This window comes from Neopelma chrysocephalum, unplaced genomic scaffold (genome assembly GCF_003984885.1).
Source record: "Neopelma chrysocephalum unplaced genomic scaffold, ASM398488v2 Primary Assembly neopelma1_93, whole genome shotgun sequence".
NCBI classification, from domain to species: Eukaryota; Metazoa; Chordata; class Aves; order Passeriformes; family Pipridae; genus Neopelma; species Neopelma chrysocephalum.
In genome coordinates this window covers 492,396-520,316 of record NW_020897755.1, presented here as the reverse complement: position 1 = coordinate 520,316, position 27,921 = coordinate 492,396, and the positions used below count along the sequence as shown (strand labels likewise).

The 27,921-nt window shown below is 54.6% G+C and overlaps 1 protein-coding gene across 2 annotated transcripts; it reads left to right on the top strand.

Moving 5' to 3' along the window:
• ABCA3 (ATP binding cassette subfamily A member 3) lies at positions 1-27,833 on the top strand. 2 transcript variants are annotated; one of them, XR_003535924.1, is made up of 31 exons: positions 49-102; positions 2,955-3,219; positions 4,053-4,180; positions 4,338-4,503; positions 6,796-7,055; positions 7,752-7,868; positions 8,238-8,358; positions 9,227-9,400; positions 10,047-10,228; positions 11,341-11,487; positions 11,798-11,927; positions 12,650-12,804; positions 13,533-13,688; positions 13,984-14,194; positions 14,457-14,607; positions 15,555-15,653; positions 15,807-15,999; positions 16,831-17,134; positions 17,598-17,871; positions 18,769-18,973; positions 19,430-19,649; positions 19,883-20,041; positions 20,496-20,668; positions 20,962-21,096; positions 21,226-21,420; positions 22,399-22,586; positions 22,740-22,910; positions 23,316-23,503; positions 23,596-23,669; positions 25,166-26,093; positions 26,124-27,833. XR_003535924.1 is itself a non-coding variant. In XM_027693674.1 (30 exons), exons 1-30 carry the CDS (start codon positions 49-51, stop codon positions 25,295-25,297), a joined length of 5,127 nt encoding a protein of 1,708 aa, XP_027549475.1. In that variant the 5' UTR covers positions 1-48; the 3' UTR covers positions 25,298-27,833. The 2 variants fall into 2 exon arrangements, 1 of the variants encoding a protein (XP_027549475.1); XM_027693674.1 differs by having other exon boundaries at positions 1-102; positions 25,166-27,833.
• The last annotated feature ends 88 nt before the right edge of the window (positions 27,834-27,921 follow it).

Genomic DNA, 27,921 nt, shown 5'->3' with positions numbered 1-27,921 from the left:
GGTCCTGCGGAGCGGCAGTGGTGGCACTGGGCCCCTTCTGATGGGAGGATGGTTGTTCTCAGGCAGTTTGGGCTGCTGCTCTGGAAGAACTACATCCTGCAGGTAAGGCTGGCACCGTGCTGGGGGGCTGCCTCTGACACTGCTGAATGGGGGTATATCACAGCTTGCCTGGGGTCTGACTCCTCCAGCAAACCTCCCCCACGGGCCCAGGGGATCTCTTGGAGGAAAACTGGGTTATTTATGCCTGTGGTGTTGTCCTGCTTTTGTGCTGGGAATTAAGGGCAGGGCTGTGTGCTCGCTTTCCCTGTGCCCAACATCCCCCTGCTGTGCTCTGGCCATGAGCTCAGCTCCCCGTGTCCCGGGGCAGGATAAGCCAAGTACCTCCCGTGCAAAGGTGGGTTTTTTGAGCTGTCTCATTGCACACCCTCCTCTGGTGGTGCCACTGCCTCCAAACCCACCAGGGCCCTGGGGTTTTTATTTTTCTCCCTTACTTTCAGAAGCAGCTTTTAGAACTCTTAAAAATATGGAGCTGCTCCCAGCCCTCCCTGCATGGCAGCTGGGTGGTGCTGAGGGATTTTGGGACCTTGGTGCCGGCAGTGTCCCGCTGGCCGTGGCCGCAGCGCCTTTAAGTGGATGTTCCTGGGCGGATCTGCGGCTCCGCCGGGACCCGGAGCCAGCCCTGGCACAGCGCGGCGGAAGAGGAGGGAGCAGAGGTGGCTGCCGCCCGGCTTTACTCTTTCAATTACCCTTCTGCAGCTCAGCACGGCGCTGCTGTAAAAATAAACCAAAGGAAGAGGGAAGGGCTGGCTGGGCCCGGCCTCCCCGCAGGCACTGAGCAGGGAGCAGGGCTGGGAGGAGACCAGGGCCGGCAGCAGGGATGATTTGCTCTGTGATGGCCAGGCCTGCAAACCCCCCTGGTGCACCCCCTGTGCTGCAGGACAGTCCCCCATCCCCTGTGCAGGGCAATAGCATCGTTTTCTGGGTGTGCCTCGAGGTGGGGACTTGTCTCGGCGTGTTTTCCAAGGGCACAAGCTGACTCAGATCTGCTGTGCCGGGACACAAACATAAATCGTGCTCCAGGTGAAGGCACAGAGCTCCCAAGCCATCCTTGTCCAGCTCAGGGGACGATGCTGGGACACGTGGCTCGCCCGGAGCTGGGGCAGCCCCGGCCAGGCGGAGGTGGTGATTATGGATGAGTGTTCCTGTCACCTCTGGAATACACGGCTTAAATGACTCCTGGCAGGGCTGGTGAATGTGTATTAGCCTGCAAGTTGAGGGGGCAGGGAGCTGTTCTGGAGCAGTCCATGAGATGGAGAGGGGTTTAATACATAGTAAATCAGTGGGAGGCTGTTATAAAACCATCCGGCATCTGCAGCGTTCGCTTTTACGAGCGTGGCTGTTGGAAAAGCTCCTTTTTCCCTACCTGCCCAGAGCAGGCTGCTCCTCCCACAGGAAGCCCCAAGAGGGGCTTTTGGCTTTGCCAGTGGGTGCTGACAGCCAGGGTGATGGCAGTGTGGCTTTACACCCCTGTACCTCTCCTGACAAACCATCCAAGGGTCCTTTCACCCCGGCTGCTGTGGGGCTGTCTCCCTGGAATGGCTGGGCTGAGCTCAGGGCGCCCTTCATGCCCCGCTGGAGACTGTGCCCACCTGAGCCTGCCCACTTGCTGCTCGATAAAATCCAGTTGCTGAGACAGCAAAGTTGTGAGAATAAAACTCTTGGTGCTCCTCCTGCCTGGTGGTACTCCTCTTTCCAGCCTGGCAGAGGGGAGGTGGAAAATCCCTGTGTCTTGTAAAGCCTGAATTAGCCAGAGCCCTTAGAAGAGGTTAATGCTGCTGCTTCTGCTCTGGGCACATGCAGAGTGAGCAGAGTGAATCCCTGTGGCCAGGGACATCTCTGGGCTGTCACTGCCCTGGCTGAGGCTGGGGGTGCTGTGCTCTCTTGTGCCTGGGCTGGGGTGAAGGGAGCTCAGTTTGCAGGAGGGAATCACAGAATCCCAGAATGGTTTCAGTTGGAAGGGACTGTCTCGTTCCAATCCCCTGCCATGGGCAGGGACACCTTCCACTAGACTACACTGGTCAGGTGACCCCAGTTCCTCTGCGATGGATGAGCAGTTTTAAATGCTAATTAACCTGTGTTGGATGCTAATGAACATGCATAGGTGGTGTGTGTTATTAGCTAGTGGGAATTTGGGAATTTTGCAGGAGGGGTGGCCCTGGGGGAAACCACTGGAGGGTCATGCTCTGGCACAGCTGCTGTGTTCTACTCTCTGGGCTTGAGTTCATTGTCCAGTTGCTTGAACCTCAATTAAAAAAAAATAGTGAGCCACCATGTGTAGTGCAGGCAGGGCTTCGGGTGTAGGCTGAGCCCATGGGTACTCTTGCTGTGCTGCAGTGATCCCAATCCTGTAGCCACAGGCTCTGCCAGGCCCCATCCTGGGACGCAGATCCCATATCCTGCTGCCTGCAGCTGCCCAGCTCCTACAGGAAAAGCTTCACTGGTTCCAGCAGTGTTGCTGCACTCCGCAGAGCCCCAGGGCACAGGGAAAGGACAAACAAGCAGCTGGGATCATTCAACCTGGCAGTATGGTGGGGGAGGCTCTAATGGAGGGTGATCTGAGCCGGGGAGGTGCTTAGGGTAGGGGACACCTTGGCTGGGGAGTCACAAAGGTTGTGGGAACCAGTGCAGCATCATTCTGGGACTCTGGAAAAACCCAGGTTGTGAAACCTTGTGGAATGGAAGATGCTACTGCTTATTGGTGTTTCCATGCCCTGAGCCTCTTACTGTGCTGATCTACCTTCTGTGTTTCCATCTTCTTTTTTCTCTCTTTATATCTGTATATACCTATAGATATCTATGTATAGGTAGGTAACTGTGATAGATATCTATATAAAGATACATGATATATTTTCTGTACTTCTCTCTGTGTTTGTCTCTCTTTCCCTGCCCTGCAGAAGCGGCAGATCCTGGTGACCCTCATCGAGGTGTGCCTGCCGCTGCTCTTCGCCGCCATCCTGATCGCGCTGCGGCACCGGGTGCACTCCGTGAGCCACCCCAACGCCACCCTGTACCCCACCCAGTCCGTGGATGACCTGCCCAGCTTCTTCTCCTCCCGGCACCCCAGCAATCCCTGGGAGTTGGCCTATGTCCCCTCCAACAGCAGCGCCGTCCGGAGCATCGCCGAGGCGGTGGAGAGAGCGCTGCCCATCAACATCCGAGGTGAGCGGGGCCGGGGCTGCTTCTTCCTCCCCAGAAGTTCCTAGGAGTTGTTATTCTGAGCCACCTGGTCTAGTGGAAGGTTCCCTGCCCATTGCAGGGGCTTGGAAAGAGATGAGCTTTAGTGTCTATTCCAACTCAAACCATACCATAATTCTGTGATTAGGAAGAAATTCTCCCCTGTGAGGGTGGTGAGGCCCTGGCACAGGTTGCCCAGAGAAGCTGTGGCTGCCCCATCCCTGGAAGTGTCCAAGGCCAGGTTGGATGGGGCTTGGAGCAATCTGGGCTAGTGGAAGATGTCCCTGCCCATGGCAGCAGATAGAATGAGATTATCTTTAAGATCTTCCATCCCAAACCATTCTGTGACTTTGATTCTAAATCCTGATGCTCTATTCCTGGGATACATAATTTTTTTCAGAACTTCAAGGCAATGGTTTGATTTTTTTTTCGCTAAAACAACAGGATTTTGGGTTGATTTTTCGTGGCTTTTTTTGCAGTTTCTGTCTACAAAAATATCACCCTAAAACAGTTAAAGGAAGTGGCTGGCGCTTCCCTGAGAAGGAATATTTTTGGAAATCTTGAGGCATAGAAAATTTTAGCACTTGGTGTTCCAAACTGTTAGGATTTTCTCTGGAACAGCTGACTCCTGCTCTCAAAAAGGAGGAATGTCTCCATGCCCAGGGTACAGTTCCAGCATCCCGTGTGACTCCCCTGTGTCTGGCAGCAGGCACAGAGCATCCCTCGTGTCCTGGACCAAACCATTCTCATAGCTGAGCATCAATCCATGGTGTGTTGCCGTGCCTTGTTCCTGCATCTCCATGTTTCCGCCTCCACAGCTCAGGGCTTTGCCTCAGAGAAGGACTTTGAGGAGTATGTGAGGCTGGACAACCGCTCTGGCAACGTCCTGGCCGCCGTGGTGTTCCGGCACCGCTTCCCGCAGAGCACGGCCCCGCTGCCCCTGCAGGTGAGTGCTCGGGGATGTGGGGTGTGGGGACACACCTGGGGTCACCCAGGGTCACCTGTGTGTCCCACCTCCCTGTGTCCCACCTCGGTGTGGGGACACACCTGGGGTCACCCGTGTGTCCCACCTCGGTGTGTCCCACCCCGTGTGCTCCCCGCAGGTGGAGTACGAGCTGCGCTTCAAGTACAGCCCCAGGAACGCGCCGCGGAGCGAGCAGACGGGGCTGAACCCCAACCTGGACCGGGACTGGCACACCAGTTACCTGTTCCCGCTCTTCCAGCTGCCTGGGCCACGGGAGGCCAAGTTTGCCGATGGAGGGACACCAGGTGAGGTCACCCCCCCTCTGGGGCGCGGCCAAGGACAGGGGGGTCACCTGCCAGGCACAGCTCAGCCCCTGCCGGGGCTCACCAAGGCTCTGAGCCTTTAAAGAAACAGGCTCAGATTAATATGTAAATTAATTTTAAATTAATTTTTTAAATTTTTAAAATTAAAAAGAAATTAAATTCAATGAATTATAATGAAGTATTTATTCATATTTATGCCAGTACTACATTTACAGAATATCTAATTTTAATATGCACTATAATAATATGCATAATATATAATATACAATATACAATATAGAATAATATTGTTATAATACAATAATAGATATAAAATATATTTGATATATTATATATATTTTATATATAATATATTATTGTATGTTATATATTATATAATTTATAAGTACCAGCCAAACAAATATTTATTTATATTTATATAAATAGTAAATTTATATAAATACAGACAAGTAATTCAATAATCATTTATATAGGTATTTATATTAAATTTTTATAAATGTGCATACAAATCTGTATAAATACAAAAATAATTAAATTGTTATATATTTATATGGACATTTATATTCAATTTCCATCAGTGCATATATAAACAATTCATCAAATAATGACATATTTAAAAATAGTTATATTAAAATATTAGTTAAATTATTAATTATTCATTATGTATTTGATTTTTATATTTATATATTTATTCTTCTATGTTTATTTTATTCATTATTGAAATTTAATTTAAAACGAATTTTATATGTTTAAATTATTCTTTATTATTTAAATATTATTTAAATATATTTACACTTTTGTTTTATTTATTATCTATATTCTTTATTTCAATTTTATCCTGTGACTTCACAGGCACTGCTGGCCTCTGGGCACTTCTGCTGAGCAGGGCTGGATGAGAATAAATTTTAACGTACATAAATTGTTTTAAAATTTAATTTTTTTTCCATTTCTAATTTAATGGAAATGTTATTTCACGATCCAAACTGCCCAGTGTTTATTGTGCTGTTTAAGCACTTCAAAAGTAAGTAGAGCAATTCTGTGGTTTGAGGTGTTTAAGGGCAGCCAAACCACCGGCAGAGCAGGAGCCAGAGGGGACACTTGGAGCTGGCGCTGGCTTAGGACTGGATTTCTTGGGAGCTTCCCCCGCGGTGGCAAAGGGGGCATTTCCCTCAGTGGGGTTTCTCCCTTCATCCATATCCAGGGAGAGTGAGAGTGTGAGGAAGTGGGCAAACAGGTTTTGCTCCCAGTGTGTAAATAAACTTGAGCCCCAGAGTGTTTGCTCAGTAAATGAGTTCATATCAAACGCTGTTCCTGATCTCATATTCCCACTTTTATCTCCTCTCTCGGGGTCATTGTAACCAAGGGACTTTCAAAATGCTCATTTTGGGTTTTGTAAGAGTTTGAGTTGTTCTTCAGGTAACACCTGGCAGCAATCCCTCTTAAAAATAAACTATTTTAAGCTTATTTTGTTAATTAAAGCTGTGTCAGGGAGTGGTAGGTTGGATCTCAGGAAAAGGTTCTTCCCCCAGTGGCTGGTTGGGCACTGCCCAGGCTCCCCAGGGCAGTGGGCACAGCCCCAAGGCTGCCAGAGCTCAAGGAGTGTTTGGACAATGCTCTGAGGGACAGGGTAGGATTGTTGGGATGTCTGTGCAGGGCCAGGAGTTGGATGGATGATCCTTGTGGGTCCCTTCCAGCTTTGGAGATTCCATGATTCTATTGGAAAATTAAAATTCTTTTCACTGTTTTCTAATGCACAAAAATTTAAACCCCACGTATGAGTCACAGGATATATCCTTCCTCCCTACAGCCCATGGACTATCCTGTATTCCTTTGGTTTACAAAGAAAAAAGTGACTTGTGGTGGTTGATGGTGATGGAGAATCTCCCCCTTATAAAATCACAGCCATGCTACAGGACATGGTGTAAACTGAGTTTTCCTGCCAGTTCCTTCTAAATGATGGTTATGAGAGAGAGTGATTTGGTCTAGTGGAGAGTGTCCCTGGGCTAGTGGAAGGTGTCCCTGCCCATGGCAGGGAATGAGATGAGCTTTGAGGGCCCTTCCAACCCAAACCAGTCTGTGATTCTGTGAGCTGCTGCCCACCCTTCCCCAGCCCCGCTGTGTCTGCAGGGCTGTGTCGGAGTGATGCTTTTTTGCTTTTCCTCCACACTCCATTTTTGGTTCCTGTTCCTCTTCCCAAGCAACCCTTCCCACGAGGGCTGTCTCTCCCTGCAGACGCCGGACCTGTCTCTATCCCTGTGTGTCCTTGCCGTGCAGGTTATCTCCGGGAGGGTTTCCTGGCGGTGCAGCACGCCGTGGACAGGGCCATCATGCAGTACCACGCCAGTGCCAGCTCTGCCAGCCTGCTGGAGAACATCACAGTGGTGGTGCAGCGCTTCCCCTTCCCTGCCTATGTCAACGACCTGTTCCTCCTGGCCATCCAGAACCAGCTGCCGCTGCTGCTCATGCTCAGCTTCACCTACACCTCGCTCAACATCGTCCGCGCCGTCGTCCACGAGAAGGAGAAGAAGCTGAAGGTGAGCAGTGGGACATCTGGGTGCTCCCCTCCCTCTGTGGTGTTTCCCAATGGATGATGCCTTTAAATTAGGAACAAAATCCCCGTTGGGTTTGGAGCCAGCGCAGGAGGTGGGGATGGCAGTGGATTAACGAGCCCCAGGGAGGAATGTTGCTAATCCTGCTGCTGGGATGAGACTTGGCTCTCCTCGCTGTGCAGCCGAGGGTGTTGGACCACAGGGATGGTGTTTCTCCTGGGCTGGGAGAGAGGGCAGCACTTGTGGGTTCCAGAGTTTGTGGATTCAGGAGTTCAGCGTGTGGGAAGGAAGATTTTTGTCCTTCTGAGTGTAGAGCCGCGTGTGTGCGTGGGCTGTGGGGGCGGCTGGGGCTCAGCTGCGTGGTTGCAACAGCAGGGCTTGGCTTCCCCCAGGTACTGGGTGTCCTGCCCGCTGCTGGGTGGCCCTGGTGGCACTGCTGGCACCCTGCTGTGGGTTTGGGCTCAGCTTGTCTCTCTGAGGACATGTTCTGTGGTGGTGGCAGCCCTGTCCGGGGAGGTGGGGACACCATGCCAGGCTGGTGGCTGTGCAAGGGACCACTCTGGTGGCACCTGGGGCTGCCACCTCCTCGCTTGTGCCGCGGGGCAGAGCCACGTCCAGGTCACCCTGGCCATGCCCGGGGAGCACGGGAGCAGCCCTGGGTGACACCGTGACCTCCCCCAGGAGTACATGCGCATGATGGGCCTCAGCAACTGGTTGCACTGGAGCGCCTGGTTCCTCATGTTCTTCCTCTTCCTCCTGGTGTCCGTGTTCTTCGTCACCGTGCTCTTCTGTGTCAAGGTGGGTGTCTGTCCCCAGGCCATGCGCTCTGTGCTGGCAAGGCACAGGGGTGACAGCCCCATGAACACTGTGCAGAGCAGGACCACCCTCCCACAGCCCTTGGAGGGACTTGGGCTCTTCTCTCTGCATGTGCCCACACCGTGGGAAGCAGGAGGGGGCTGCCCGGGTGCTGGCCAGGCTGTCCCCTGCCCCTTAGACCCCATGTCACACGAGGGCCAGCTGTGTTTCCTTCCTCTGGATGGGCTGGGAGTTTCTGGGTGTTCTCATCCATCTCAGTTTGTCTCTAACCCTTGGAGAACACGGGGTCTGGGCTGCCTGCACGTGCTGCAGTCACAGCTGGCTCTGAGAGTGACCAGATTCTCTCGGCAGGTGAGCGAACAGGGAGCAGTGCTCACCAACAGTGACCCCACCCTGGTGTTCACCTTCCTTGCCATCTTCTCCATCTCCTCCATCTCCTTCAACTTCATGGTGAGCACCTTCTTCTCGCGAGGTGAGTCCCACCCTGGTCCCTCCCTGTGTTACTGATCACTTCCACACGTGGAGGGGAGGGGTCTTTCTTCCCGTTTTTGGCTGCCTTTTCCACACAGTGGGTGAGAGGGGATGTGGGTGCTGTTGCTTCCCAAACCAGAGCAGGTCCAGAGGAGGCTACAAAGATGCTCCAAGGGCTGGAGCCCCTCTGCTCTGGAGCCAGGCTGGGAGAGCTGGGAGTGTTCATTCTGGAGAAGAGGAGGCTCCAGGGAGACCTTAGAGCCCCTTCCAGGGCCTAAAGGGGCTCCAGGAGAGCTGGAGAGGGACTTGGGACAAGGGCCTGGAGAGACAGGATGAGGGGGAATGGCTTTGAGTTGAAATAGGGGGGATTTAGATTGGATATTAGGAAGAAATTCTCCCCTGTGAGGGTGGAGAGGCCCTGGCACAGGTTTCCCAGAGAAGCTGTGGCTGCCCCATCCCTGGAAGTGCTCAGGGCTGTGTTGGATAGGCCTTGGAGCAACCTGATCTGGTGGAAGGTGTCCTTGCCCATGGCAGGGGGTGTGGAACAAGGTGATCTTTAAGGTCCCTTCAAATCCAAACCATTGTATGACTGTATGACAAGCTCATGCCTTAGGGCCTCATGCTGCTGTCTCACGGCCCCAGGACTCTGCTCTGGGGTGTGCAGGGCCCTCTGCAGCTGCCCACCATGGGGTTGGAAGCCAGATGTGGCTCCTGCCTTGCTGTGGGACATGGGCTTGTCCTCATCCTGTCTCCATGTACCCAGCCTTTGTGCCAAAGGCTGGAATCTCCCTGGATGGAAGGCTGGTGAGCATACTGGGTGGCATCACCGTGTTACTGACGTTTTCCCTCCCGCTTTTCCCTGCTGGCAGCAAACGTCGCGGCTGCTGCTGGCGGCTTTCTCTACTTCTTCTCCTACATCCCCTACTTCTTCATCTCGCCCCGCTATGACCTGATGTCCCACAGCCAGAAGCTGGCATCCTGCCTCATCTCCAATGTGGCCATGGCCATGGGGGCACAGCTCATCGGCATGTTTGAAGGGAAAGGTGAGCAGTGCCATCTGTTCCTGGGGAGGGAACATCCTGTTCCTGGGGAGAGAAGTCAGCCTGATTTTATGATGGGATGAGACTGGCTTGGTGGAAAGACATTGGGGAGAAGCACTTTCCTGCTCCTAAGGAGAGCAGGAGGGTGAACTGCTGATTGCTTCCACACCAGGGGAGCCTTTCCGTGCCCCTGGGCTGTGCAAAATGCCATCATCACTTTAATTACCAAAGGAATTCTGTTCTAATGGATAGGAACCATTGCATTTCCTCCTTCCTGATATATATCTTTAATTTCTTTAATTAATGAGCCTGCTCTTGGTTCCATCAGAGCCATGGATTTACAAAGTGCTGGCAGTAGACTAGTGGCTGTGGTGACAGGGGTGATGCTGGAGAAGGGATCATTTCATCCCAGGCAGTGGCAGAGAACGGGGTGGAAGGAGCATGGTGGGATGGAGGGAGCATGGTGGGGTGGGGAGCCTCAAGGTGTCAGTGCCTCTTTTCCCTCCATGCATAGAAGGGATTGTAGAGCTGTGCAGGTGCTCCTCGTTATAGAGCAGGGAGCTGGGAGAGGGGATGCTCTCTGCCAGTCCTGGAGAAGCCTGTGTCCTGCTGGGGATGCAGAGGTGGCAGTGCCCCGTGTGCCTTGCAGGGACTGGCATCCAGTGGAGGGACCTCATGAAGCCCGTCAGCGTGGATGACAACTTCACCTTGGCCCAGGTGCTGGGGATGCTGCTGCTGGACTCGGTGCTCTATGGGCTGGTGGCCTGGTATGTGGAGGCCGTGTTCCCCGGGGAGTACGGTGTGCCACAGCCCTGGTACTTCTTCCTGACGGTGAGCTCTGCTTACACCCCTTCCCTGGGCTCCACTTCTGTGCCATGCAGTGGGCTGGTCTGATGTATGAGAGTGGCACCATCTGGCCTCCAAAGTCACAGGGGCTGCAGCATGTCCTGGCTGAAGGCTGATGCAGCTGTATTTTTTTGCTGCCTATGAAGGTCGTCTTGGCTTTAAATCTTTGTCCCGACACTTCCTGGCATGCAGGGTGTTGTTAAATGTCTCCATGCCCAAGCAAAGGCATTGGAGAGAAACCTCAAGTGTGAGCAACCAGATCCAGTCATCTGACACCCCCCTGAGCACTGCCATCCACTGCCAGCCCCCACGTGCCAGGGGGTGGGTGATGACTGTCACCTTGTCAGCTGAGCCACCCTCGCTCTGCCAAGCCAAACGCTCGGCATCACCTTCAGCAGCTGCAGCTGTGGTGGGCACTGTGGGGAGCGACACAATCCCTTTGGATCCTGTGGCTGGATCCCTTGTTTGATAGAGAGGCTTTTCCTCCTCCCCTCTAAATTCCTTATCCCAGCATGATTTCACTCCAGCATCTCACTCCCTCTTGCAGCCGGGCCAGGGGAGCGGAGATGCAGCCATCTGCCAAAAGCCGATTTTGCATCCAGGAGTTGTTGAATTGTTATTTCCACAGGGATTTAAAGGTCCCAAACACTTAATTTCATTCCCAGAGAGCCAGATGAAAGGAAAAAAGGCTGTAACTGCAGCAGGTGGACTCCAGGCTGTTTGTATTTAATGCGTGTCAGAGGTTTTGGAGGGAGTGATCATCCCTCTCATGGGCTCTCCTGGGCAAAGTGCTTCTCCCTGAGTGATTTTACTTCTCATTGAAATCATGACCTTTTCCATGGGGATGAAGATGGGGAAAGCTGCTCTGTAACCCCAGGCAGTCCTACTATAAGGGAGAGATGGAGGAAGAAGGCAAGGCAGGAGGAGCTGTCCCATCCTGTCTGCCCTGCCTGTTGAAGATGTGCTAGTTGGCAATTCCCAGATGAGGAGAGTGGAAGATCCCTGGGAGGTGTCTGTGGAGAGGAGGGTGGCCAAGGCTGGGGAGAAGAGATGGGCTCTGCCAGTGCCTGAGTTCTCTCTCTCCCTTCCTCCATCAGCCCTCGTACTGGTGCGGGCGGCCCAGGACTGTCGTGGGGAAAGAGAAGGAGGAGGAGGAGGACCCCGAGAAGGCCCTGAAGAGTCAGTACATTGAGGAGGAACCTGCTGACCTCGTGTCAGGCATCAAAATAAAGCACCTTTCCAAGGTACCCACTGCTCAGCACGGCACAAACACACCATAATGTTGGTTTTGTAAAATCTGCTGCCTGCTGGGGACAGCAGGTAAGGCTGTTCCCAGAGCTGGCTGCGTTTTTTGGTGGACTGAAGTGCTGGGTACTTACAGGTGCAGTGACATCTGTATTTATCCTGCTGACATCTGAATTTAACCTGAATTAGAGCTGTTGTCTACTGCAACACCCTGTGAGCATCCCGGTGGATGCTGGGTGGGGCTGAGGAGGTGAATCCCAGAGCACTTGCCTGGAGTGCAGCATCAATTCATTAATGTGATCTCTGCAGGTCTTCAAAGTGGGAAACAAGACAAAAGAGGCAGTCAAGGACCTCACAGTGAACATGTACGAAGGGCAGATCACTGTCCTGTTGGGACACAACGGTGCTGGGAAGACCACCACCCTGTCCATGCTCACAGGTAGAGCACCCTGCTGTGGGGCTGGTGTGGGGCTGGGAAGGGCTGATGGCTTGGCCCTCAAAGAGGAGCTGAACCTCATCTCTGAGGTTGGGGAGGGGTTTTTGCTCTTCCCTGGAGCACCTTTGGTTTGCTGAGCTGTTGGCCAGGTGTGCTGGTGTAGTGAGAGGGAAGTGGAGGGAGCATGGGGGTCCCTGCTCAGCCCTCTACAAGAGTGGGATCAGCTGGTGGGGGAAATGACGGCCGGTCTTTGTGCTGGAGAGCCCTGAGAAGACACCAGACCCACTCTAGGATGGGTTTCTGTAGGCTTTGCCATGATAAGGCAGATAAGGTAGAACTAACTGGTCTTTGTCGCCCTTGAGCTGCTGAGCTCCAGGATGCCTGTTTTGGCATGATGGACACGGTGACCTTTGATGGTTCTCTTCTGTTCTCTGTTGCTCTGAACTGCTCCTGGCAGCTCAGGGGGCTCATGGGACCTTCCTGAAGCTCTGTCCTGACCTCTGCCTGGCTCAGAGCCAGGCTTGTTCCTTGCTGCACTGCCAGGTCCATGTCCCACCTGGGGGTGCCACACAGCCCACCCTGAGGGTGGGAGGAAGCTGTTGTACCCCAGCTTGAGCAGGAGATAGGCTTGCTCTGAATTTTGGCAGAAAGCTGCACGTGTAGGGGGATGCTCTTTGCCTTTGGGGTTATCCTGAGCCCTGAGGTTATCCTCTCTCCCCTGGCAGGGCTGCACTCCCCGACGGGTGGCCAGGCCTACATCAACGGCTACGAGATCTCCCAGGACATGGTGCTGATCCGCCGCAGCCTCGGGCTGTGCCCCCAGCACGACGTGCTCTTTGACAACATGACGGTGGAAGAGCACCTCCACTTCTATGCTGGGGTGAGTGTGGCACTGGGGGGCAGCCAGGCCTGGGGGAGGCACCCAGCAGACACCTCCTGGCTTCCTGAGGGGTGAGATCCATCAAGTGGTTCCAGAGGAGGCCACATAAATGATCAGAGGGTGGAGCCCCTCTGCTCTGGAGCCAGACTGGGAGAGCTGGGAGTGTTCACCTGGAGAAGAGAAGGCTTCCTTCCAGTGCCTAAAAGGGCTCCAAGAGAGCTGGAGAGGGACTTTGGACAAGGGCCTGGAGTGGCAGGACAAGGGGGAATGGTTTCCCACTGCCAGAGGGTAGGGTTAGATGGGATATTGGGAAGAAATTCTTCCCTGTGAGAGTGGTGAGGCCCTGGCACAGGTTGCCCAGAGAAGCTGTGGCTGCCCCATCCCTGGAAGTGTCCAGCTAGTGGAAGGTGTCCCTGCCCATGGCAGGGGATGGGACTGGATGAGCTTTAATGCCCCTTCCAACCCAAACCATTCTATGATAAGCAGAACAGCTCTTGCCTCCTCCTCCCACCTCATCTGCAGGCGGGAGCTCCCTGCTTGGCTGAGGGAAGAGTGGAGGGTCACTGGCAGCATGGCTCTGTGGAAAACCCCACACCAGCTGTGCCAGTTCCTTCAGGGGTGGGCAGGAGCCCATCTCTGCTTCCCCACTTTCCTGCCTGGGTATGGGGGAGGGAGTGTGGTGGGGTTTGGCAGACCTGGGCTTAACTCTCCCTTCCCCCATCTGGCAGTTGAAGGGATACCCACCCTCCAAGTGCCCCGAGGAGATCAACCACATCCTGAGGATCCTCAACCTGGAGGACAAGCGCCGCTCCCTCACCAAGGCTCTCTCTGGGGGAATGAAGCGCAAGCTCTCCATCGGCATCGCCCTCATTGGGGACTCCAAGGCAAGCAGCTTCAACGGGATTCAGCTCAAACCTGGGGCCAGCACAGTCCTTGGGGTGGCTCTGAGGCTGTTCCTCACCCGTGGTGAGCCAGTGGGAGAAGCAGGGATAATGAGAAGGGGACAGGAGCACCTTCACAAAGGGGACGATGCCCTGAGGCTCTGCTGCCTGGCAGCTGCTCCCCCAAACAAGATCACTGCTGCGAGGTCAAGGCTCCTCCTGAGCCCCAGGGTTGTCCCTCCTGCACTGCTGGGCCTGTCCCAGCCCTTCCTGACCTGCCCCCATGTCCCGTGTGCAGGTGGTGATGCTGGATGAGCCGACGTCGGGGATGGACCCGGCCTCTCGCAGGGCCACCTGGGACCTTCTGCAGCAGCAGAGGAGCAACAGAACCATCCTTCTGACCACCCACTTCATGGACGAGGCAGACCTGCTGGGGGACCGCATCGCCATCATGGCCAAGGGCGAGCTGCAGTGCTGCGGCTCCTCGCTCTTCCTCAAGCGCAAATACGGTACGGGAGGAGCAGCACCCACGGTCCAGGTCTGCTCACCAGGGAGGAGCAGGATGAGGGCACAGGGCAGGGAGGGGACGTATTGCTCCTTATCTGATGGCTGGTTGCTCTCCATCCTGCTGAGGCCCATCCCCACACTTGCTCCTGCACTGTGTCCACAGCCCAGGCAGTCGTGCCTGAGCATCCCTCTCTCCAGCCCCCTACCCAGGCCAGGCTGGGCTGGGATTGACCCTCCTCTCCCTTGTCTCGTGGCTCTGCCCAGGGGCAGGATATCACATGGTGATGGTGAAGGAGCCCTACTGCAACCTGGGGGAGATCTCCCGCCTCATCTGCCAGTACGTGCCCAACGCCACCATGGAGAGCAACGCCGGGGCAGAGCTGTCCTTCATCCTGCCCAAGGAGAGCACGCACAGGTAACACCATCAGCCCCTGCCTGGGGACCCTGGCTGGGTCCCCTTGTCTCCACACACTGGGGCACACACTGTCCTCGTGGGCTTGCTGGAAAGGGGAGCTGCTGGTCAGAGCTGGTCTTGGAAAGTGGGGTTCAGTTCCTCCTGCAGTGTGGAGGGTGGCACAAACAAGGCAGGCTGCTCTGGCTCCAAAATCAAGTCTACGGACCCAGCAGTCAGGGGAGGTGATTGTCCCATCTACTCTGCCCTTGTGAGACCCCATCTGCAGTGCTGCCTCTGGCTCTGGGGCTCCAACAGAAGGATATGGAGCTGTTGGAGCAAAGGTGCTCCAAGGGCTGGAGGTCCTCTGCTCTGGAGCCAGGCTGGGAGAGCTGGGAGTGTTCACCTGGAGAAGAGAAGGCTCCAGGGAGACCTCAGAGCCCCTTCCAGGGCCTAAAGGGGCTCCAGAAGAGGTGGAGAGGGACTTTGGACAAGAACCTGAAGGGATAGGACAAGAGGCAATGGCTTTAAGTTGAGAAAGGGGAGATTCAGATTGGGTATTAGGAAGGCTGTGAGGGTGGTGAGGCCCTGGCACAGGTTGCCCAGAGAAGCTGTGGCTGCCCCATCCCTGGAAGTGTCCAAGGCCAGGTTGGATGGGGGTTGGAGCAACCTGGGCTAGTGGAAGGTGTCCCTGCCCATGGCAGGGGGTTTGGAATGAGATGGTCTTTAAGGTCCATTCCAAACTCAAACCCTTCTGTGTTTGCATGATTCTGCGATAGCTGAGGCAAGGAAGAGCAGCTGATGGAGCCCAAAAGCTGCTTTTGGGAACAGAGGGGTGCTCAGTGCCACAGGCAGCCCTGGAGTTGGCTGTAAGACTTAAACTAGCTGCAGGGCTGATGCCCAGAGGGTCTTTACCCCTGAGTGCCCCCTCTCATGAGCATCAGTGTCTAACATCTCACTTCTCCACTCAGGTTCGAGGCCCTGTTCACGGAGCTGGAGCACAGGCGGGAGGAGCTGGGCATCGCCAGCTACGGCGCCTCGGTCACCACCATGGAGGAGGTTTTCCTGAGGTAGGAACGAGGGATGACCCATCCCCATGTGGTTTGGTGATGTCCTCCATAGCTCATGTTGGGTTTGCTGCCTTGGGTTTGGCTTCCTCAGCTCAGAACAGCTTGATCCGGCCTGGGCTTGTGTTGCATCACCCTCTCTCCCTCCTGACACAGGGTTGGGAAGCTGGTGGACTCCAGCATGGATATCCAGGCCATCCAGCTGCCTGCCCTCCAGTACCAGCATGAGAGACGCTCCAACGACTGGGCCATGGATGACTCGAGCAGCCTGAGTGGCATGACGGACATGACGGACGACAGCGGGGCTCTCATCACCGAGGACTGCTCCAGCATCAAGCTCAACACCGGGGTGAGCGCTGGGGGGACGCTGCAGCAGGAACGGGGAGAGGGCTTGTGAAGAGGGGGTTTGGAGCAGGGTTACCAGGTAGAGCCTCCCCCATGGCTGGTCTCATGGCATGTGGCTTGAAATTGGAAGATCAAGTTGGAATCTGTGTTGTTAGGACAAATGACTTTTAGGGTTGGTGGGATTGGTCACTGCCATCCTCTTTGTGTTAATCTTGACATCTACAGAATTGTTCTTCGAGGTATTCCAGGTGGTCTAAAGTGGTTTTCACCTGCCATTGCTCCATCACTGGGGTTGAAAATCCATCTTCCTTCCCTCGCTAGGCTCGTGTCCCAGATCCCACACAGCCCTTCACACCCCGCTGCCTCTGTGCCTGTGATAAATATCCCTTGTCTTCTCAAGGGCACGTCTCAAAGGCAGAGGGGGAGAAGGGTGTTGCAGGGTTTGGAAAGCAGAGAAGGTGCTGGCAGGGGCTGGGTTGGGCACTCCAGGTGTCTCATCCGGCCGCTTCGGCAGCAGCTGCCCCACAGTAATCCTCTTTGTGAACCTCAAATGCTGGGAGGTGGAGGGAGGTAAAGGTCATGGCCGATGCTGCTTTTAACACCTGAGATCCCAAAGTGGCTGTGTCTCGTTCAGAAGCCAGGGAGTTGGATGTTCTGGAGCCAGGCAGCTACCCTGCTAATCCCTTGACAGGCTTGGCTGAGAGCAGGCTCTGCTGCAGGCTGGAGGGTTGCATGCAGGATGGGGAGTGGTTTGGGGGTTGTTTCCCCATCAGCTGAGTGGGGTGATGTGTCCCCAGCTGGCAGGGCTCACCTTACCTGACCTCTCCCCTGCCAGTTCTACCTGTGCTGCCAGCAGTTCTACGCCATGTTCATGAAGCGAGCCATGTACAGCTGGCGCAACTGGAAGATGGTGGCGGCGCAGTTCCTCGTGCCTCTGATCTTCACTGCCTTCGCCCTCATCGTGGCCAAGACCTTCCCGGGCCCGCGGGACTCGTCCCAGCTGCGGCTGACGCTGGAGCCCTACGGCCAGACCGTCGTGCCTTTCTCGGTGCCGGGCGCCGCGGGGCTGTCCCAGAGGCTGGCGGAGCAGTACGTGGAGCTGCTGGATGCCCAGCGCCAGTCGCCGCTGGAGGTGCTGGGTGAGCACTCAGGGACCACCCGTGGAGCAGGTGGAGCCACTGGTGCAGGTGGTTTAGGTCCGAGCCACGGCGCATCTGACACATTCCTGTCTATCCACTCCTGCGTGGGAGTGTCCCAAGACCCCTCCTCACCTGAGCAGAGCTGCCTTCTCCATAACCCTGTGTTTGTGGAACGGGCTCCCCTGGGCAGTGGTTACAGCCCCAAACCTGGCAGAGCTCAAGGAGTGTTTGGACAACGCTCTCAGGCACATGGTGGGATTGTTGGGGTGTCCTGTGCAGGGCCAGGAGTTGGACTTGGTGGACTCCCATGGGTCCCTTCCAACTCAGGAGATTCCATGGATCTCTGTTTCTGTGATCAGGTCTAGGGTGGGCCACCAGGGCTGGGGTGCCTGGGGTCTTTTCCAGTTGGCCCCATTTAATTCTCCTGTGATGGACTTGCTCCTAACAGTGGTGTGTTTGGCAGGTGGCCTGGAGGAGTACCTCATCTCACGGGCCTCCGAGGAAGGGGGGGCCTTCAATGAGCACTACATCGCAGCCGCCTCCTTCGAGGGCGCCGGGAACCGCACGGTGGTGACCGCGCTCTTCAACAACCAGGCCTACCACTCCCCTGCCACCGCCCTCATGCTGGCTGACAACGCTGTCCTCAGGGTGCTGGCGGGCCCCAACGCCTCCATCACCGTCACCAACTACCCCCAGCCCCGCAACATCACTGAGAAGGCCAAGGACCAGCTCATGGAGTACGTGTGATGGCACAGTGCTCATCGTCCTGCTGGGGCCCGTGGCTCCTGTGGGTGCAGGCTGGCTTGGTTGTGCTGGGGTCAGTGGAGGAGCCAGGCTGGAGCTTCTCAGACCCAAACGTAGCTGAGATTACACTCAGGAGGACAAAGGAGCAAAGTTGTGGAGGTGACTTACTTGCCTGAGCCTGGAAGCCACGTCACCCCACAGACATGTCTCAGAGGTTAGGGTTGGTTTTCCTTGTGAGGTCAGAGCAGGGGTCTGCGTGGCTGTACACTTCACAAAATCCCACATCCAGGGTCTCTGAACCTCTCCTGTACAGAGAGGCCATGCATGGGACCTTACCAGGGCAGGTTTGTGGTGGGCTGTGCAGGGTGGACTGTGTGTGGGCGATGCTTGTCTCACTGGGGTGTTTATTCAGCACTCTGGGGGAGTGTAGCCAGCTTCTTCCAGCTTCTAACTTCTTCCAGCTTCTTCTTCTCTGCAAGAAGCCTGGTGTGGGTGTGCTGGCCACAGCTTCCTCATGAGGGGCAGCACCAATATCTGCTCTCTGTGACCAGTGACAGGACCTGAGGGAACGGTTGGAGCTGTGTCAGGAGAGGGTCAGGCTGGACATCAGGAAAAGGTTGTTTCCCTAGAGGGTGGTCAGGTACTGGAACAGGCTCCCCAGAGCAGTGGGCACAGCTCCAAACCTGGCAGAGCTCAAAGAGTGTTTGGACAACACTCTCAGGCACATGGTTGGATTGTTGGGGTGTCCTGTGCAGGTCCAGGAGTTGGACTTGATGATCCTTGTGGGTCCTTTCCCTCGGAATATTTTGTGATTCTGTACTGTCCCTGTGTGGCCTCAGCATTGGTTTCCCGACGTGTCCCTGCTCTCACCTGCCCCTCTGTCCCCACAGAGGCCAGACTGGGTTTGCCATTGCCATCAACCTGCTGTACGGGATGGCTTCTCTCGCCAGCACCTTCGCGCTGCTGCTGGTCAGCGAACGGGCCATCAAGGCCAAGCACGTCCAGTTCGTCAGCGGCGTCTACGTGGTCAACTTCTGGCTTTCTGCCCTGCTCTGGGACATCATCAACTTCCTCATCCCTTGTGCTCTGATGCTGGTGAGTTGCCCTGATGCCCTCCACGTTGGCAGGAGCGCTGGGTGCTGCTCTGGGATGTGTGAGGTTGCAGGGAAAAGGACAAGGCCACTGGTGTTGTCTCAGTAGAAAGGACCAGCAAGAAAGCTGTCCCTTGGTCCTGCTGGGATATGGACCATGGCCAACCAGCTGGGGCAGTTGACTGCAGCCTCTGGCACCTGAATACTTGGCTATGGGCACTAGGAAATGTTAAATCCATGGGAGCTTGGAGAGGAATTTCCCAGATCTGCCCTTCTGCATCCCAGTCTGCAGAAAGGGCTTCCCTGGGGACAAGCCCAGGCTGCTGGTAGGACCCATCCATGAAGGGTTCTCTGGGTCAGTGCAGTGCTGCTGTTACCCCAGTGTCTGGGCCACTGGGACAAGGAGATGTCACTTGAGATTAACCCAAATGTGTGTTCTCCCCACATTGCTGTGCCCTAGGTGATATTCCAAGCCTTTGATGTGCAAGCCTTCACCCAAGACAGCCACCTCGTTGATGTGATGCTGATCTTCCTCCTTTATGGCTGGGCCATCATCCCCCTCATGTACCTCCTCAGCTTCTTCTTCTCAGTGGCAGCCACGGCCTACACCCGACTCACCATCTTCAACATCCTGTCTGGCACCGCCACCTTCCTCGCTGTCACCATCATGAGCATCCCAGGTAGGTCACTGCCCCCTATACCCACCCAGCCATCACCAGGAAGGTCCAACCCCAAGGGAACTCTGTCACCCCAGGGCTTTCCCTACACTGGCAGTAAAACCCTATAACAGTCCATTCCCACTCGTTAAACATGATAATGTATGTTTGATTTCTTTCTGAACTTGGCAGTATCAGCATCTTTCTCCCAAACCAGCCATCTCCAATCAGCTGATCTTCCTGTGCTCCTCTTTCAGAGCTGGGCTTGGTGGACCTCTCCAAAACCCTGGATAAAGTCTTTCTTGTCTTACCCAATTACTGCTTGGGCCAGTGCATCAGTGACTTCTACCAGAATTACGAGTTCATTCAGTTCTGCACCTCCTCTGTTGAAGCCATTTTCATCTGCAAGGCCTTCAGTGAGTCTCCCCATATTGGTTGGTCCTCACCTGGCCAACCCACCATAGCCACACTGGGGTTCTCTGTCGGGTGGGTGGTGGAGCTGAGCAATATCATGGGGCCTCTACTTGGGCAGTAGCTCCAGGTACCATTTTAAAGCAAAAACTGGGCAGTGTTTGACACTCACAGGTGATCCAATTAAGGATTGGAGGAAAATGTGGGCTAGGGAAAGTTTCATAGACAAGTAAAAAAATCCCAAGATTGGTGTCCTCTGCATACCTCTATTGAGCATATTCTGCCAGACCCCTTCCAGACCCAAATCCTCTTGTGGGAAGTGTTGGAAAGAGCTGTGGGCAGGAAAGGATGGAGAGGAGCCTGGGAAAGCTTTGGGCTCACAGCTTCCTCTGGAGGTTGTGTGCTCCTCCCCTGAGTGTGGATTGATCCAAGTGTTGATTTTGTTCCATCCCTCCTCAGATATCAGTTATCAGATGAACTACTTTTCCTGGGAGACGCCTGGGATCGGGCGATACCTGACCTCCTTGGCCGTCCAGGGTTTCTCTTTCCTCTTCCTCCTCTTCCTCATTGAGACAAACCTTCTCTGGAGACTGAGAACTCTGGTCTGTGGCATCTGCAGGCGGCGGAAATGGGTGAGCAGAAGTGTGTGGGAGGGAGCAGTGAGGGGCCCTCCAAGCCCAGCCCAGGAGTCCCTGTGAGCTGGAGACAGGCCCTCTTCACCCAAATCATCTTCCCAGGGAGCATCCCTGGAACAGGTTGCTCAGAGGGGCTGATCCCGTTGCGTTTATGGGTTGGGAAAGGGAGTGAGGCGTCCCCAGAGGTGGCTGATGGAAGGGATGGATCCTGCTGGGGGTGGGGACACTGGAGGAACCCATTTGTCCCCCAGCAGCCAGGTGACACAGGGTGTGTCTCCCCATGTGTTCAGGTGGCACTGCTGAACCGGGTGTCTGTGCTGCCAGAGGACAGGGACGTGGCAGATGAGAGGAAGAAGGTTTTAGAGTCGCCACCAGAACTGCTGTCATCTCTCAGCAGCCCTCTGGTCATCAAAGAGCTCACCAAGGTGAGGAGAATGTGTCCCTGAGCATCCTGCTGCCAGCTAAGCTGTGTGCTCCTGGGGCTGGCAAAGCTACCCCTTGCCTTGCCGTGCCATCGGGTGGTGACACATGGCTTTGTGTTTGTTCCCCACCAGGTCTATGACAGCCGGGAGTCCCTGCTGGCAGTGGACAGGATCTCCTTGGCCGTCAGCAAAGGGGAATGCTTTGGCCTCCTTGGCTTCAACGGAGCAGGCAAAACCACCACCTTCAAGATGCTGACTGGTGACGAGAGCATCACGTCAGGGGACGCCTTTGTGGATGGGCACAGCATCCTGGCCAACATCAAGAAGGTACCGAGGGCTGCAGTGGCAGAGGGCAGTGCTGCAGACAGTCCTGTGCCTGGCTGGGCTGAGCCACCTCACAGGTGCCTCTGTGCAGGATGTGGTTGTAGTTCCAGGGGTGGCAATATCCCAGGGGTATTGTGTCCTTGGCTGGCCCAGCTCTCCATTATCTGGTCATGTGGAAGCAGTCCCCCCTCCACTGGGATCACAGGTGTGATACAAATGGAAGCCAAACCTTGTGAGGGTGGCAAACCCTTTTTCTAAAGTTTTGCTCCATAGTTGGAAATGTGTAAAATGTGAGTTACTGATCACAGTTGGAAAATGATCTCTCTAAAACAAGTAGGTCAAACCTTTCCAGACCCCCGCTAGAGGATTCCTTGGGAGTTGCCCACTCCGTTTGGAAAAGCAAGAAATGAGCAGGGTTGGGTTTTCAGTTCAATCTCGGGATTCCTCTGCTACTGTCACAGATTTCACAGAATATCCTGAGTTGGAAGGGACCCTCAAGGATCATTGAGGCCAACTCATAAGTGAATGGGACACCCCCGACAAGGTCAGGCATAGAGAACATAGGAAGGGTCTGCCCTGAAAGCATGGCCCAGATTGATTCCCTCCCTGGAGCTGCCTTCTGTCACACTCTTGTCCTTGGAGAGGACCAGGACATGGTGGAGGTACCAACCCTCCAGCACTTTCCTTCTCCTGAGATCCTGGGAATCCCAAAATGGTCCCTCACAGTGAGGAATCAGCTTGGGAGAGGGCAGTGTGAGCCCACCCAGTTGTCACCCAGAGACACGTTGTCTGCGTCCATCCCTGCCAGCCCGGCTGCTCCGGCAACAGGAGCGTTTCCATCTCATTCCACCTGTGGTTTCAGAGCTGTGGCTCAACCCCCATCGTTCACTGAGGAGCAGCAAAGCCCTGTGGGTGCCCAGGCACCCTCTGGCCCGGAGACCTGCCTGTGAGCTGATTCCCTTGGGTTCCTCTTGCCCCCAGGTGCAGCAGCGGATCGGGTACTGCCCGCAGTTCGATGCCCTGCTGGAGCACATGACGGGCCGCGAGACGCTGAGCATGTACGCGCGGCTGCGGGGCATCCCCGAGCGCTACAGCGGCAGCTGCGTGGAGAACATGCTGCGGGGGCTGCTCCTCGAGCCCCACGCCGACAAGCTCGTGAGGACCTACAGGTGAGAGAGGCGTGGACAAACCCCGTGTCCGCTGCCCCGGTGCTCCCTGTGCTTGTCCTGGATCTCTGTCTGCATTCCCGTCTCCCATTTTCAGTCGACTTGATGATCTTGAAGGTTGTTTCCAACTGTAATGGTTCTGTGATTCCTCTGCAGTGGTGGTAACAAGCGGAAGCTCAGTGCTGGCATTGCCCTCATTGGTGGTCCCCCTGTGATCTTCCTGGATGAGCCCTCCACTGGCATGGACCCCGTGGCCCGGCGTTTGCTCTGGGACGCGGTGACACGGACGCGGGAGTGTGGCAAATCCATCATCTTCACCTCCCACAGGTGACACTTGGCTGGGCAGGGCTCAGCGTGAGAGATCAGGGAGAGTGGCCAGGTCCAAGGGATGGGACCCAACTCCAGAGCCTGGTGGGTGGGCAGTCCCTGTCTGCAGCCAGGGGCTGGCTTTACCTAAATCTCCCTCCTCCACAAGCCTAGAGAGGAGGGAATACACCTCCAGCCACTTTGCAGAAACTTCTGCTGTTGTGTCCTGGTGCTTACATGCCCAGAGAAGCTGTGGCTGCCCCATCCCTGCAAATGTTCAAGGCCAGGTTAGATGGAGCTCTGGGCAACCTGGTCTAGTGGAAGGTGTCTCTGCCCATGACAGGGGATGGGACTAGATGAGCTTTAAGGTCCCTTCCAACCCAAACCATTCCATGATTCTCTGAACGAGTCCTCTCCCTCCTGCAGCATGGAGGAGTGCGAGGCGCTGTGCACACGCCTGGCCATCATGGTGAACGGGCAGTTCAAGTGCCTGGGCAGCCCCCAGCACCTCAAAAGCAAGTTTGGCAGTGGCTACACCTTGCTGGCCAAGACACGGAGCGAGGAGGAGGGCGAGCTGCTGGCCTTCAAGGCCTTCGTGGAGAAGACTTTCCCAGGTACCGTGAGCCCTCGGAGGGAGGGCAGGGTGCTGGGTGTGAGCTTCAGCACATTCCCTAACCCAGAGCCTCTCCTTGCTCGTCTCTCCCAGGCAGTGTCCTGAAGCATGAGCACCAGGGCATGGTGCATTACCACTTGACCAACAAGAACCTCAGCTGGGCACAGGTAAGGGGGTGCTGGAGCAAATCCCCTGTTTGCAGGAGGAGGGAACCCTCCTCCTGCCCCTTTGCATGCTCTCAGTGCTTTGCTTTCAGTAGGCGTCATTCCCACCCTGATATCCCTGCGGGGAACATGGGACACCTCCCTGCTCCTGTCCCTTGGCCCCAGGAGCCCCCTGGCACCCCAGCTTTGGGTGTCACCCTGTGGTCCCACCAGGGCTGTGGGCAATGGCTTTACCCAACCATGGACCCTGTAGGATCCCAGCCCAGGGATACAGATAAAACCCCATGGGTGTACATATATATATGTGTGTATATATATATATAGTAAGTATAGTATGTAACCATCTGCCCAGAATGTACATAGGTAGCAATATATGGAGTATATACATAGTATATACAGATATATATTATCTATCTCTGTAATACTATCTGCCTATGTATATACATGCTATCTATATATAAATACATGTATACAGAGGTATACATAGTATAGAGATTGTTTTCATATGCAGTATATAGGTATATGTAGGGTTTTATATATCTGTATATTATATACAATATGTACAGTGTATATATTGTGTATATACACTATATTATGTACATGTGTATTATATACATCACAATATATTATCCTATATACACTGTATATACACTATATAATATATACACTATAAACACTATATAGTAGATATAGGGGTTTTTATTTATCTGTGTACTGTACACTCTATATTCTCTATATATGCTATATAGTAGACAGTGATACTCTAGAGTATATATATATCAATTATATATATTGTATAGAATATATATAGACTATATAGAGAGTACATAGTATACAGATTATATAAAAACTACATATAGTTTATAAATGCATATGTGTGTTTATATTTATAAATATTTTAGATATTATATGTAGCTATATATAAGCTAGCTGTATGCTATACACAGGTAGTTATGTATATAGTATATATACATATATATGTGTATATGTAGTATGCTATGCAGGTTTTTTAAGATTATGTAAATATTTTATATATATTATGTATTAGCAGCAACCCTGGACTGGGATTCAAGCCCAGTTGTGTATATGTGTGTGTGTGTATATGTATATATATATATTCATTTATCTCATATAAATATGTAAAATGTTCATATACACAGCATATATTTTTAAATGGAGCCAGGTACTCTGCTAAATAATCCATCTCCTGGCTCCCCCCACCCTTCTGCCAGGGAAGGTGTCACTTCCACAGGTCTCCCTGGAGACAAAAAGCTTCCTCTGCTTTCCTTGTCACAGTGTGGGGCTTCCCTGTCACAGTGTGAGGGTTCCCTGTCACAGCCTGGGAGTTCCCTGTCACAGTCTGGGGGTTCCCTGTCACAGCCTGGGGGTTCCCTGTCACAGTCTGGGGGTTCCCTGTCACAGTGTGAGGGTTCCCTGTCATGGCTGGGGATCCCCCCTGCCAAGTCACGCTGCCCTAATGTCTGTGCCCTCCCTTGCAGGTCTTTGGGGCCTTGGAGAAAGCCAAAGAGAAGTATCGCTTGGAAGACTACTCGGTGAGCCAGATCTCCCTGGAGCAGGTCTTCATGAGCTTCACCCGCTTCCAGCACTACACAGAGGACAGAGGGAAATGAGCCCCCGGTGCCCTTCCTCATGGACTGGCCCCCAGCCTATACATAGTATATATAGAGACAGTAATTTATATATCAGCGTGTCTTAAATACTGTATAAATGTAAAACTTTTCACCGGGGAAGGGGGGAGAGGATGGCGGCGTTTCCTCGTGCTGCCGGGATCACCGGGACTGCCGCGGTCTGTGTGTGTGTGTGCACATGAGACACTGCCACTCTCCAGCCTTCATCCCACCCACACAGCAAAAAAACCTGCCCAAAAAGCTGGGAGGAGCCTGGATGGGTGGCGAGGGGTGTTGGGCTTGGGCTGGCAGAGGGGGAGTGGGGTGTGTCCCTGCTCCCCTCTTCCCTGCCCATGGCTCACGCCCGCTTCGTGGTCCTCGCCCGCATGTCGATGTGTCGTTTGGTGGTTGCTCGTGGTTTAGCAGGAGGCTGTCACATAGCTTAGGTCCAAACCGTCCCTGGGGTCACCAGGATTGCCCCTAGAAGCACTTTGTGTCCAGCTGGAGGGACACTGCACAGCTCCTGTCTGGCCTCTGCCTGGCGTGGGACAGAGGAGGCTCCGTCTCCTTTAACTGCTTGGGAAAACTCTGTCTCCTCCTGCCTGCTTGCCAAGCCTGGCCTGAGGAGCTGGCACCAACCCCAGCTGTGCAAGGGGAGCTGTGTGGTGCCAGGAGCTGGCACTGGGTGAGAGGTAGGACGTGGTGCTGGAGCAGTGCCTGCAGCTCAGCCCCTTGAACAGCACGTGATGGGCATGGCTGGAGAGCCAGAGCCTGGGCTGGAGGCAGCGGTGGGTGAGGGGTGCCCAGGGACTCCTGGGCTCTGTGAGAGGTGCCACAGAGTCCCTGGGGCCACTGCTGTGCTCAGTGGGATTTCGCAGGGTGCCCGTGGACATGGCTGTGCTCAGTGGGATGTGTGTGCAGTGCCACAGGGTGCCCAGGGACACTGCTGGGCTCAGTCTCGTGCCCATGCAGGGGTTTGCCAGCAGCACTGCCCCACACTGTGCTGTGCAGCCACAGGACGGGTTTGAAGCCAGCGATGCCCTGGCTGTGCCCATGTCCTGCTGAGCTCACCTCCTATGCCCCACACAGCTCCAACCAGAGCAGACCTGTCCCACATCCCCAGCCCCTGTTCCAGCAGTGGGTGGGGAACGAAGGCCCTGTCCTGCCCCTGCCCAGCTCTGGGATGCTGCTGGGCACCAGCACTGCCCAGCCCTGCCTGTGCCCAGTCAGAGGCAGCAACTGGGATTTCTTTTTAGCGTTTCCCAGTGGTTGGGTTGCTTTTTTTTGTTTGTTTGTTGGAAATCCATGTTGATTCTTGTCTGTCCTTAACTAGTCCCTGTGTCACCTGGGGCAGCCCCTCCGGCCGCTGCCCCGCGATCAATGCAGAGCTATTTGCACTATAGTACTACACACAATTGCACATAACTAATTAATATTTATGGAGAGGGGGGCTGATTCCCTCCCAGTGATTGCATTGTCAGGGGTTGGGTTACATTTTTGGGTTGGGTTTTTGTTCTTTTCCCCGTGACTGACTCATTCTTTCCTGTTCCATTTTTTTCCCTTTGCCTAATGTTGTTGTTCAGAACGATGGTGCATCATGTTACTAAGAATTTCCCTGGATCTTAACGATGTGTGTTTTATTAGCAAGCAGCCAGCAGGTGAATAGCATCCCTGGACACCTTGGAGCTCTCTGGAGCTGCTGGCAGGGAGGGGTTGCTCCCTGGGAGCATCCCAGTGGGCAGCAGAGCCAGCCACTGCCAGGGCACCGTGCAGGAGGGACTCCCAGCACCAGCAACATCCTTGGAGAGGGAAGAAAAAGGGGGATGCTCTCTGCTGGAAGGGTGCCTGGAGCCACCAGCAAAGTGCTGAGACTCCCAGTACCTTTTATTTTTTTCTGGAAAGGGACATACAGCAGAGCCTCCGAGGTTTTGCCTGGGATAGGGAGCAGTGGGAATGTGCGGGCTGCAGGGGGTGAGATGCCAAATTGCCACGGGCTGGCAGTGCCCTGAGCACAGCAGTAACAGTACATGTCCTGTTGGGGTACTGGTGACCCCCTGCAAGCCTTGGTGCTGGGGGGGTACACAGAGGCAGCATAACCCCCACAGTGCCCACGATGCCCTGGCAGAGCTGAGGTGAGAGGAGTCTGTTCACAGATGGCATCCCCTGACCCCAGCCCTCCCTCACTGGGGCCATCCTGGCCTAAAGGAAGAAGGGCTTCAGGAAGCAGCATTCCCCTGTCACACAGGGCTGTAACACCCTCCCTGTCACCAAGGCAGGTGCTGCTGGCTGTGCATGGTGCTGCTCCCAATTTCAGTCACAGCCACAGTGCCAGGGCAGGGAGCAGGACCAGGAATGGTCACCTGGCAGACAGGACCAGGAGCTCACCAGACAGGTGCTGCCAGGGTCAGGCTGCCCTTGGTCCTTCTCTGGCCTCCCAGGTGGGAGAAGCATCACAGGTCCCAGGCGGCTGCTACTCCCCGCTGGCTGCAGCGTGGTTGTTATTCCCATCATAGGAATAATAAAAACAATTCTTTTTCCAGTGGGTGTTTCCTGGCCTCCTTTGGAGTCGGACTCTGCTCAGGCTGTGCTGGCCTCCTGATCTCTGCTCTGGGGAAAAGGACATGTGG